General features: G+C 53.4%; 1 protein-coding gene across 5 annotated transcripts in view; it reads right to left on the bottom strand.

Moving 5' to 3' along the window:
* Positions 1–4,592: 4,592 nt before the first annotated feature.
* The window catches only part of ECE1 (endothelin converting enzyme 1), a 12,397-nt gene continuing 6,840 nt past the window's right edge, over positions 4,593–10,149 (bottom strand). For all 5 annotated transcript variants that reach the window (XM_008632464.2, XM_017732735.1, XM_017732737.1 and 2 more), the window contains exons 6-18: positions 9,820–10,032; positions 9,537–9,728; positions 8,870–9,012; positions 8,670–8,784; positions 8,364–8,474; positions 8,014–8,112; positions 7,821–7,898; positions 7,339–7,442; positions 7,025–7,135; positions 6,829–6,896; positions 6,562–6,752; positions 6,374–6,469; positions 4,593–6,094 (exon numbers count right to left, since the gene is read on the bottom strand). In XM_008632464.2, the coding sequence (XP_008630686.1) occupies positions 5,918–6,094; positions 6,374–6,469; positions 6,562–6,752; positions 6,829–6,896; positions 7,025–7,135; positions 7,339–7,442; positions 7,821–7,898; positions 8,014–8,112; positions 8,364–8,474; positions 8,670–8,784; positions 8,870–9,012; positions 9,537–9,728; positions 9,820–10,032 (1,698 nt within the window). In that variant the 3' untranslated portion in view covers positions 4,593–5,917. The remainder of the gene's footprint in view (positions 6,095–6,373; positions 6,470–6,561; positions 6,753–6,828; positions 6,897–7,024; positions 7,136–7,338; positions 7,443–7,820; positions 7,899–8,013; positions 8,113–8,363; positions 8,475–8,669; positions 8,785–8,869; positions 9,013–9,536; positions 9,729–9,819; positions 10,033–10,149) is intronic.

Here is a 10,149-nt window from a genome sequence, read left to right on the forward strand (position 1 = left end):
CCACCGGCTGCAGGAGGCGGCGGGCAGGTGCCACACGGCAGCCCCTCATGAGGGCAGGCAGTCCTGAGGGTGACAGGGTGGCTCTGAGGGACCCCCGGGACCCCCAAGGCAGCCCACCTGTGGCAATGGGGACCCTCCAAACCTGCCCTTGTGGGGAGAGATGTCCACCTGATCCCATGGTCACACCAAGCCATCACCCCCCAAGGGCTGGCACACCTTCACCATTTCACATCTAACCTGCAGAAGCCTCTTCACAGCCACCACCTGAGCTTGGCAGAGGCCAAGGTGGTTTATACCATCTCAGGGAGATAAAAAGCACCTCAGAACAGATTCCAGCAGCTGCCAGATTGTCCTGACTTGTCCTTCCTCGCTGCTGGCCGCCGAGGGCTCATTCCAACCTGCTGGCACCTTCACGTTCCTGCCATGCCGCACATCCCAGGGAGACGCTCCCAGCACCGTCACTGCGCCCGCAGGTATTGCTGCCCCTGTCACCCAGCCTGGGGTGCTGCTCTAGGAAACCTTCCCAGAGTTTATTTGTGTCCCATCTGCTGCAAATTCTGAGCAGCTGCAAGTTTAGGAGGAAGATAATGCTTTAAAGCAATCACAAATAAACCCTTAAACGTGAAAAGCTTCTTTTACTGAAGTGAACAGCTCTTGTGGTGGTGTATTCAGGCACCTGGAGAGTAAGTGGTACAACCACAAGCTGAGAGAAGAGAAATCTTGTGCACTAAAGAAAACCTACCCAAGGGGTCACATCTGTCCTTGTCTGTGCAATGGTCCTGTTTCTACGCAGAGAAGTAATTTCGAGTTTTAAATATAAATCTGAAGGTGGAGGATCTGGACTGGGTGTTGTTCACTGGACCAAAATTCAGCACAGTGGGCAAAAAATAGTAGAAGGGTCTTGAGTACATTTTCCCTTTGGAGTCAGGCTCTGAGTTATCGAACAATGGGGTCGTGCAGGGGAGGTTTAGGACACACAAGAATCGCAGTGTATCCAGAAGCTCTCCCTCCTCCGAGGTGTGTTCTCAGAAGGAAAGCTGGGAGCTGCCACGAAGGTCTCCATTAAAAGCAGCCCTGCAACTGGAATATTTTCTTACTTATGTACTACCGGAGGGTACAGCCACCTTCTGCAGTGCCAGCAGGCATTAGTGGGGCAGGGGAAGGTGACTCATGTGCTGCTTAGTGTCCCTTTCTGTGCTCTTTGTTCTGCATTGGGGTAAGGGAAATACCTGTGAGGAGGTGAACTCATACATACCTCACACTGCCTGTGGGAAATGGGGGGAAATAGGAAACACTGAGATTTTTGTTTTAAGGGGAAAGAGCCCAACCAAGCCCTGCCAGCCTGTAAAGAAGTCCTGAGTGCGGAATATTTCCATCTGAACCCAGGAACAAATATTTAGAGGGGGCTCTGGCTGGTTTTGTCTGAGTCAGTTTTCCTCAGCAGCCTTCAGCCTGCCATATTAACCGATTCCCCACCAGGAAAACTGAAGAGAGAAATAAGAATGACCTAAAATAAAGGCCAAGTACTCCTCCACTCCCCAAAAATGGGAGAACAAAGGAGGAACTTCTCTCATGGTATGGGATTTGCCCAAAGACTAACAGATCTCCCAGCATCCCAGAGAGCTGCTGCGTTCACAGCACACCTCTCCTGCTGGGAAGACAATTCTCCCTCCACAGCTGGTAAAGACTTGGCTGTTGTTACTTGGAGGGTGCAAGTAGAGCTGTGTGTTCTGGGGGGCTGGTGCCGTTCCATGACCACCTCCTGGCACGGCCCCTCTCCGGGTACCCCCCTTTGCACGGAAGGAAATTAATCTCAAAAGCAAATTGACATCCATGGCTGCCTCTGTTCTACAGAAATAGCTGCCTGTAAACACAGCTGCAAAAGAGCTTCCGAGCTCCAGGATCTTTGGATATACACTTTTTGCCTGTTTAGAAGGAAAAAAAAATGGCATTTTCACCATATTGTCTGCTGAAGCTCCCAAAATGTGCTGGCCAGGAGAAGGAGCCAGGCTCCTGGCTCTGTCTTAAAGCCCTTCCCAAGTCAATGTCTCTCCCCAGCCATGTTTTTCCCTTCTTTTTAATTTTTCCTGAGAAGAAAAAGCAGATATGTCTCCCTTCTACCCTATGTAGGACGATTTGGCCAACAAAATCCTGCAGATTTTAGAGCCTGAGTGAGTTCCAGCTGGATTCACACCCTTCTTCCTGCCTCTCCATTTCGTTTTTCCTCTTTTTCCTGCTAGCTTTATTAGCACCTGGGAACCAATGTGTCACTGTGGGCAGCTGCAGCCTACAGTGCTGAGCTCCTGTTTCAGGAGCCAGCCCTTTTTCCAGTCCCACCAGTCTCTCGTGTACCTGCCACAGCAGAGACACAACCCCACAGCACAGAGTGTAGTAGGAATGCTGGAGCTGTTGGTGAACTTAGGAAAATACAGGATTGGGGTATCACTGGAAAATGGCTGTTTTCCTGGAAGGACACTCATGAAGAGAAAAGCATAAAGCACAAAGCCACGGTCCTAGGAGTCAGTGAGGAGACGCAGCCTTGTTGTTGCTTGGCTCCGAGTGAAAACTCAACAGTGCTCAGAATGAGCAGGTCCCAGCTGCAAGGTGGGATTTAGAAATCTGCTCCCCACCTCCCACTCCCCGTCCTCCTGCCTTCAGGAAGGTGTGGCTTTTTCAGGGAAGCTTTTGCCCCTAAAATCTGGTTGTCCCAGTAGGTGACCTCAGCACTGTTGTGATGTGACAGGGGTTAGATCCTACCTGGAGGGAACAAAGCGGGACGGAGAAGGGCAGTTCAGATGGTTGGGTTCAGCCTCTCACCTCTCAACAGCTGTCTCAGCCCCACCAAACCTATGAACAGCCCCCATTTCCAGCTCCATTTGGAGGCTCCAGCATGCTCCAGGTGCATGCTTTCACCCAGCGCAGCACAGCAGCACCTCCCTCTTTCGGCTTCTCCTGCACGGATCCTCTTCCAACACCCTCCAGACCCCAAAAACCCCCCCCATAAAAAAAAAAAAAAAAAAAAAAAAAAAAAGGTCCTGCTTGGTGCTTGCCCCATTCCTCCCCTGCCCGGGCTCAGCCCTCGGCAAACGTCTCAGCCCTCCAGGGCATAGCTGAGCGCAAAATAAAGCAAATACCACCCAGGACCAGGCAAGCCCACACCAGGCGCTGGCACAGAGCGGGATGATTCACCTCCTGCCCGCTCTCCCTACGCCCGGCAGCCTCCCAGGGAGGAAAACTCCTGCCACCCGCTCCCAGCCCGGCACGGGGAGCCTTGACCACAGCGTCTCCCACCACAACACAGTTAATGGTCACCCTCGAAATCCTTCCTGCCCTGGGGCTGTCCCTGAGCCATCACCTGCCTGGTCCCTCCCTGCGAGTAAGCCCCAGAGAGCCAAAGTACTTCCTTTTTGGATGGTTAAACCACTTCTAACAGCATCTCCATGTGACGCCTGTGCTGCCTTCCCTGCTCCTTGCAGCTGGGAAAACACCCTGTCACCCCAGCCTCACTCTATTCCTCTTTGCCTTCGACCCACGTTGCTCCTCTCTTACCCTAGGAATGCAGGTATTCCACCACAATTTAAACACGCGGAGCCACATCCAGACCAAAATAGGACTCCGGTAACATCGCTGGCTCCTGCCAGCCCGGCACTGGAGTGTGCAGGCAGCGATTTTCTCGGCTCCACCGCCCTCTGCGGGTTTGCGCCATTTCCAGGCAGATCTCAGGGAAAACAACGGCCACGGCCGCTCCCCAGCGCTGCAGGAAACCGAGGGCCTCACACCGAGTCGTGCAAGCAGAAAGTGAGTGCTATTACTACATTTCAATTCCACGTGGGTGAGAAAACACGGTAAAAACAGTCAGAGAGGTATTTTAATGTCTTATTTACGCAACACCCCTGTCCTCGGCTCACTGCTGGCTCAGTCCTGCCCATGGCAGCAGCAGAAACACTCTGTATTCCCAAAAGTTTGTTACCAGTGGGCTGCAGCCTCCTAGTTTTTCCCGAAATCCAGTCCCGATTAACAATTCCAAGGCTAAATAGCAAAGGAGTACCCAGCACTTGGCTTGTTTTATGGCCATCAGCTCTGCCAGGTGCTGGGGTGAGGCTTGCAAGGAGCCTGCAGCCCAGATCCTGCCTTGCATTTTTTGGGCAAGCCTGATGAAGCCATGGAGCATCTGCTCGGAGAGAACGTTGGCCTGTGTTACAGAGCTGGCAGCAACCCACCAGCATCACCAGGCCATAAATATGGCCTGCGCGGGGCCTGTGCCGCTGGATCCCAGTACAGCCCAGCCGGCCAAAAACTCACCTGGGAGGAAGGAAAAGCATCCAGGAAAGACCTCCCTGCTGGGGAGCCGCGTGGGGCCATGCCATAGAGGTGGAAAGCAAAGAGCCACCCGCTGTGAGAGTGGGTTTTTGGGCAAAATGCCCTGGATCTAGCCTCCAAGGGAGGCAGCAGTCACCACGCACAGGCTGGAAAAAGGCTGCTTGGCTCAGTTTTGTCAGCATGGGACGGGTTCAGTGGTACGCACAGAGAGAAAAGCATAAATAAAGGGATGCAGACTCTCCTGCTATAAGAAAGTATGAGTTGTGATCAGCTCCAAATCCAGTAAAAAGTATTTATTATTTCAATTACAATAAGCCCCACGCATAGGGTGAAAAAATAGTTACAAAAATCCAGCCCCTTCCATCCCTCCCTTTACATATAAATATTAAAAATCCCTCTAGGTCTCTGCGTTGTCTAGAGTGACAACACGCAGCACCTGAGCTCCTGTCAGTGCTTTCCCCTCAAAACAAGTATTAAAAACATCTCTTAAAAAAGTCTCTCAGCCCAATCCTGATCACTTCTCAAACCAGCTGTGGAGGGACAGAGTTTTGGGGCCACATGGTGCTTTTGGGGCTTGCAGTTTCCCGGGCAGAGGGCAGGCTTGGCGTGAGAGAAGCAGCGGCAGGAACCGCCTGCACTTGTCTGGGAAGCTTTTGGGCCAGGAAATCCTGGCTGGCCTGGCTTCAGAGGGGACAGGAGGTAGAACAGGATGCTTCATCCACCCCATCACCACCTTGGTTACATCTTTGGTTGCGTCAATTTTTCCCTTTACACTCTGAAATTAAAGCTAATCCCAGGAGCTGCAGCATCCCAGCACAGTCTCTGTGACTTGCAGCATCCTCCAGCCCTGTCTCCAGGCCCACTGTCCCTAATTTTCCCCATCAGCATCCTCTGAGGATAGTCTCTCCCAGAGAAACACAGGATCCAAGACTGGAAAGTTATATCCACAGCCCTAGCCAGCTTCCCTGGCCAAGGGACTGTCACCACAGGGTACTGCACCTACAGCTGCACTAAGTAAAAAAAATTAATAAATATACTAATCTTGTACTAAAAAAAGGCTTTTAAATGCATTTTCCCTGAAAATTTCCAGTGTATTCCACGACACATGAAAAAAAAAAATATATATTTCCCTCCCCCAAAAATATATCTAAAAATATTTTCCACCCTCATGTGCGCATCTTTGGAGACAAGGTGGTACACTGGGTGTATTCAGACACGCAGACAAACCTTCCACTGTTGGGGGTTCCCTTTATCACCTCCGTAACAGAGGGGTTTTGCCAGGCGGTGGGTCAGGCTGAGCGCTGTGTGTGTAAATACGGGCAGCGCCCACGGACACGTGTGCCTTGACACGTGACCCAGGCATGGTGGGAAAGAAGACACCCCCAAACTGAAGTCATTTCACCAACAAGCAGGGGGATAAGGAGTTTTCACAGTGGATTGAACCTCGGACAATGCCGGGGATGCAGACACCGCTCTGGCTGAAGAGTTGGGCTCTCTGTGGCACGGAGAAGTGGTTTGAGCCTCAAAGGACTGGGGAAGCCCAGCTGTTGGCAGAGGATGAAGCAACCAGCCGCTGGTTCCCTTGGGCACTCGCCCATCACCAGACTTCACACTTCTTGAGGGGGTTCATGGGGGAGCCCGGGGGGCAGCTGAAGTGCTCCGCGAACTCCCGGGAGTTGGAGACTGTGCCGATGACGCGAAAACGCGAGGGGCTGTGGGGATCAGTGATGAGCCCCTCGTGTGAGCTCTCGGGTGTGCGAACCGAACACCACACCTGCAAATGGAGCGCAAGGGGCCTGAGTACTGACACCCACCACCATGGGGCTGGCTCAGTGCTGAATCCAACCCCTCTGCCTGCTTGATGGGAGCCAAGGCAGCTTGAGCTTCAGCTTTGTCTTGCTTTGTAACCAGCATCACCCCAATCCCATTCTCCATCCACTACATCATCTCCAGAGGACTGAGTTTTGCGATCACACCCTCCCAACCCCATCTGGGCATGCTCCACCCACAAAAACCTGTGTGCCCACCCTCCCAAGGTCACCACGTGACCTACCTGTGCGAAGCCAACGAAGAAGAGCTGGTAGTTGGTGAGACCGAGAGTTGGGAGTGTTTCTTCATTCCCATTCTTTTTCAGCCAGTTTTGATATGCCTGAAGACCAGGGAGCACAGGCGGATCAAGAGACAACACAAATCCCACCACGCCATGTCCCCCTTGGAATCTCCCCAGCCCCATGGTCCTACCCGGTAGGCAGCCTTGAGGCCCCCATTGTCAGCGATGTTCTCCCCGAGGGTGTGCTTGCCATTGACCGCCTCGCCGTTGACAGTATAGTTGCTGTACTGCTCCACCATGCATGCTGTCTGACGCTTGAAGGCCTCCACCGAGGAGTTCTTCCACCAGGGACGCAGGTTGCCATCTTTGTCATATTCCCGGCCTGCAAAAACACAGTGGATTTTTCATCTCATACTGGCCACCTCTCCAGCTGCCCACCCACCTGGCCCTGCCCATACCTTGGTCATCAAAGGCGTGTGTCAACTCGTGGCCCACCACCACACCAATCCCACCAAAATTCAGGGACCTGCAGGAGGGTAATGAAGAGGTTAAGAAAGCAGCCTCTGCTCCTCACAGCCATGAAACTTAGCCTCAGATTTGGGTACAGGAGGAAAGCTGGGAATCCTGCCCTCACTGTTTTCCCGTGGCTCTTACTTTGGGGATGCACGGGTGTAAAAGGGAGCCTGGAGGATGCCAGCAGGGAAGACAATCTCATTCTTGGTGGGAGAGTAATACGCGTTGACCGTTGGAGGTGTCATGCTCCACCTGCAGGAACACAAACATGGCCAACATGGCAACACAAACCATCACCAGTGTTTGCTCCAACAACATCCACTTCTGTTGCAAAGCTGTTGCCCTAAATTTATCTCCCCAAAACCAGCACAGGCTGGTGGAGACCAAATCCCAGTGCTCCAGATATGCTGACACTCCCCACTGAATACAACAGGGAAGTGGAGCAGAGGACTTACTGGTCCCGGTTTGGCGGTTTCCGGAGCTGGTCAGCCGTGACCCTGGCTGAGAAGTTGTAAAACTGCATGACGTTCTCAAAGTAGAGGTCAGGCACGGCCTCGTACTGCAAAGGAACAAGGCTTGAGTGGTGTGCAGTGATTGCTCAGCCCCACTCCTCCCTCTACAGTCACATTTGAGCCTCCAGAGCCAGCAGAGTTATGACTTCTCCTGTTTCTCCTCCTCCAACATCTGTGGAGTCTCTGGAGGACAATGAATCACCCTTACGGAAAACAGCTCCTCCTTTTCCCAGGCAGGAATCCCAAGAGCCCCAGCCACCCCAGGACTGGCCCACAGCTCTCTGGGAAGGCCCTAGAGAAGGGCCAAGGACATCAGTGAGACTTCTGGAGGAAACCTGGGGTTCAAGGCTGCCCTCAGGCCATGGTGATATGGGCACATCCTGTATGTCCTGTAGAAGACCCAGGGGACATATCTGACAACTCACGTCATTAAAGACTTTATCCAGCTCCTTGGGGTCCATGATGAACTTGGGGTAGCCGATCATGTTGTAGATGGCATCTGCCTGGAGGGTGACAAGGACCAGAGTGTTTTTGGTGCCAGAGATGGAAGGACAGGCTCACCTGGTTCCACCATCCTCCACCCTCATCATCTCCCCAGTGCAGCCACCAGTGCCTCACCTTCTCTTTGGCTGATCTCCTCGTCTCTTCATCCATCCACTGCAGGGTCTCCAGGCTTTCCTCGAAGGCAGTTTTAATCTCCGCGATCATTTCCTCTGCCTAGACAAAACAAGGCAGCACAGTGTCAGTCCAGAGAGCTGGCTTCCTGTCCCAGAGAGGTCAAGGACCTTCACACCACAGGGAGGAAGAGGCTGGGCGGCCAAGACAACACATAGTGAAAAACCCGGCACACGGACATGCACAGCAAACACAACAAGGTGGACAGAGAAACATTGTCTGCCCCGATGGTTCCACCACTGGTGGGGCTTTCCCAGCACCAGGACTTGCACGCTGCTGCCTTGGGGACGTACCACCTGCTTGCTGTCCTCAGCAAAGGTGGCCTTGACAAACATGGCCCCCAGGGCGAAGCCCAGGTTGTTGTCCGTGTCACTGATGCAAAACTTCCAGCGTGGGAGGCAGCTCTGCATGGGACAAGAGGTGGTCATCAGTGGTGGCATTGAACAAAGCCCTCCACATTCCCACCCCTTGCTCCACTTGGCCCTTCCATCCCCCCGCCACCCCAAAAGGTACCCCACATCTCTATTGTTTGGATGCCACATGACAGGGCCTTGACATAAAAAGCCATCACTTGAGGGCCCTGGGGACTCTGCCCTCACCTTCTTTGTCCCATACATCACTTCCATGAATTTTTCCTCGGCATCCCGGAAGCGCTGGTCAAGGAGCGGGCTGGTTTTCCGCACCAGGTTCCAGATCATGTAGTTGTTGAGGAGACTATGGTGAGAGGCAGTGAGTAGGCAGCAGCACATTCCTGCCCACCCTGGGCACCTGCGTCTCTGTACAGGCTGGGGTTCCTTACCACTTATCCGTGTGCAGGATGAGGTCAGAAACCTGCTCCAGGTACTCCTTGGCATAGACCACAACGGGCTCTGACTCGTTGAGCTCCACAGGGTAGAAGACCGTGGAGAGGAAGGGCATCCAGTCCACAGCCGGTGCCAGCTCCTGAAAAAGCCACAGTGCTGCTATGGACCCAAAAACCATTGCAGGGGGTGGCAGCTGCTTCTTGAGCTGGAATCGGCTGCATCAGTCCCCATGTGATGGATTCAGCTGATTTTGCAGAGGCCAGTTCCTGTAAAAGCAGCATCCTCAAAAGGTTGGAGGGGAGTAAACAATTTCCTCACACAAAGGAAAAGAAAATGGGGTGAGTGTCAGAAATGTTGACACAAGTCATTAGAGCTCCTCTGGGGACACCAGGAGGTGACCTGGCTGATGTCCACGGGTAGCAGTGCCAGGAGGACATAAGTGCTGCAGTAGGACAGCTGCCAGCCCCAGGGGTGGTCTGGAGGCTGGGAGGAAGGGTCAGGGTGGGATTTCCCCAAGGAGGACATGGGCCAAGCTACTGCACAAGAGCTTCCCAGGCTGCTTCAGCTGGCGTCAGGATTCCCCGAGGAGCTGCGTCACCTCCACAGTCCACCCCGCTTCCCAAACCACAGCAGAATGAGGAAGCTCACCAGCTCCATCCCTACCTTTAGGTCTCCTGCTGTCATTTTATGATAGATGACCTCCTCATCCCGGTGCTTCTCCTGTGGGATGGTGATGTTGGCCAAGGCTGTCTCAAAGTCCAAGATCTGCTGCATCTGCCGCCGTGTTGACTCCTCATCGGTGCCTCCCAGGAACATCCCCAGCTGCACCATGTAGTTCAGGTACCCGGCGAGCACCTGTGTGGTCAGACAGGTGGCATCAGCATGGCAGGTGCCACCCACCCACAGCATCCCCCCAGCCAACCCACGTTTCCCCCGACACCTTCACCTTCTCATTCTCCGTCTTGTTCAGGTAGTAATCCCGCGACGGCAGGCCCAGCCCCGACTGATCCACCTGGATGACGTTGCTGTTGGAGTTCTTGGAGTCGGCGCTGACGTAGACAGAAAAGAAGGGCGAGGTGCGATAATGTGCTGTCACTTCCCGCAGCGTCTCGTTGAAGTTGTCGCTGGCCCAGGTACCGGTGATGTTCCAGCCACCCAGCTGGGGACAGACAGCAACCAACTTTTGGGTAAGAAACAGCCACCTGGAATCACTTCAATATCCCCTCAATATCCATCCTGGGGGGAAACATCTTGCAAGAGGGCTAAGAAGTCCCAA

The sequence above is a fragment of the Corvus brachyrhynchos genome, unplaced genomic scaffold, assembly GCF_000691975.1.
Source record: "Corvus brachyrhynchos isolate BGI_N302 unplaced genomic scaffold, ASM69197v1 scaffold215, whole genome shotgun sequence".
NCBI classification, from domain to species: Eukaryota; Metazoa; Chordata; class Aves; order Passeriformes; family Corvidae; genus Corvus; species Corvus brachyrhynchos.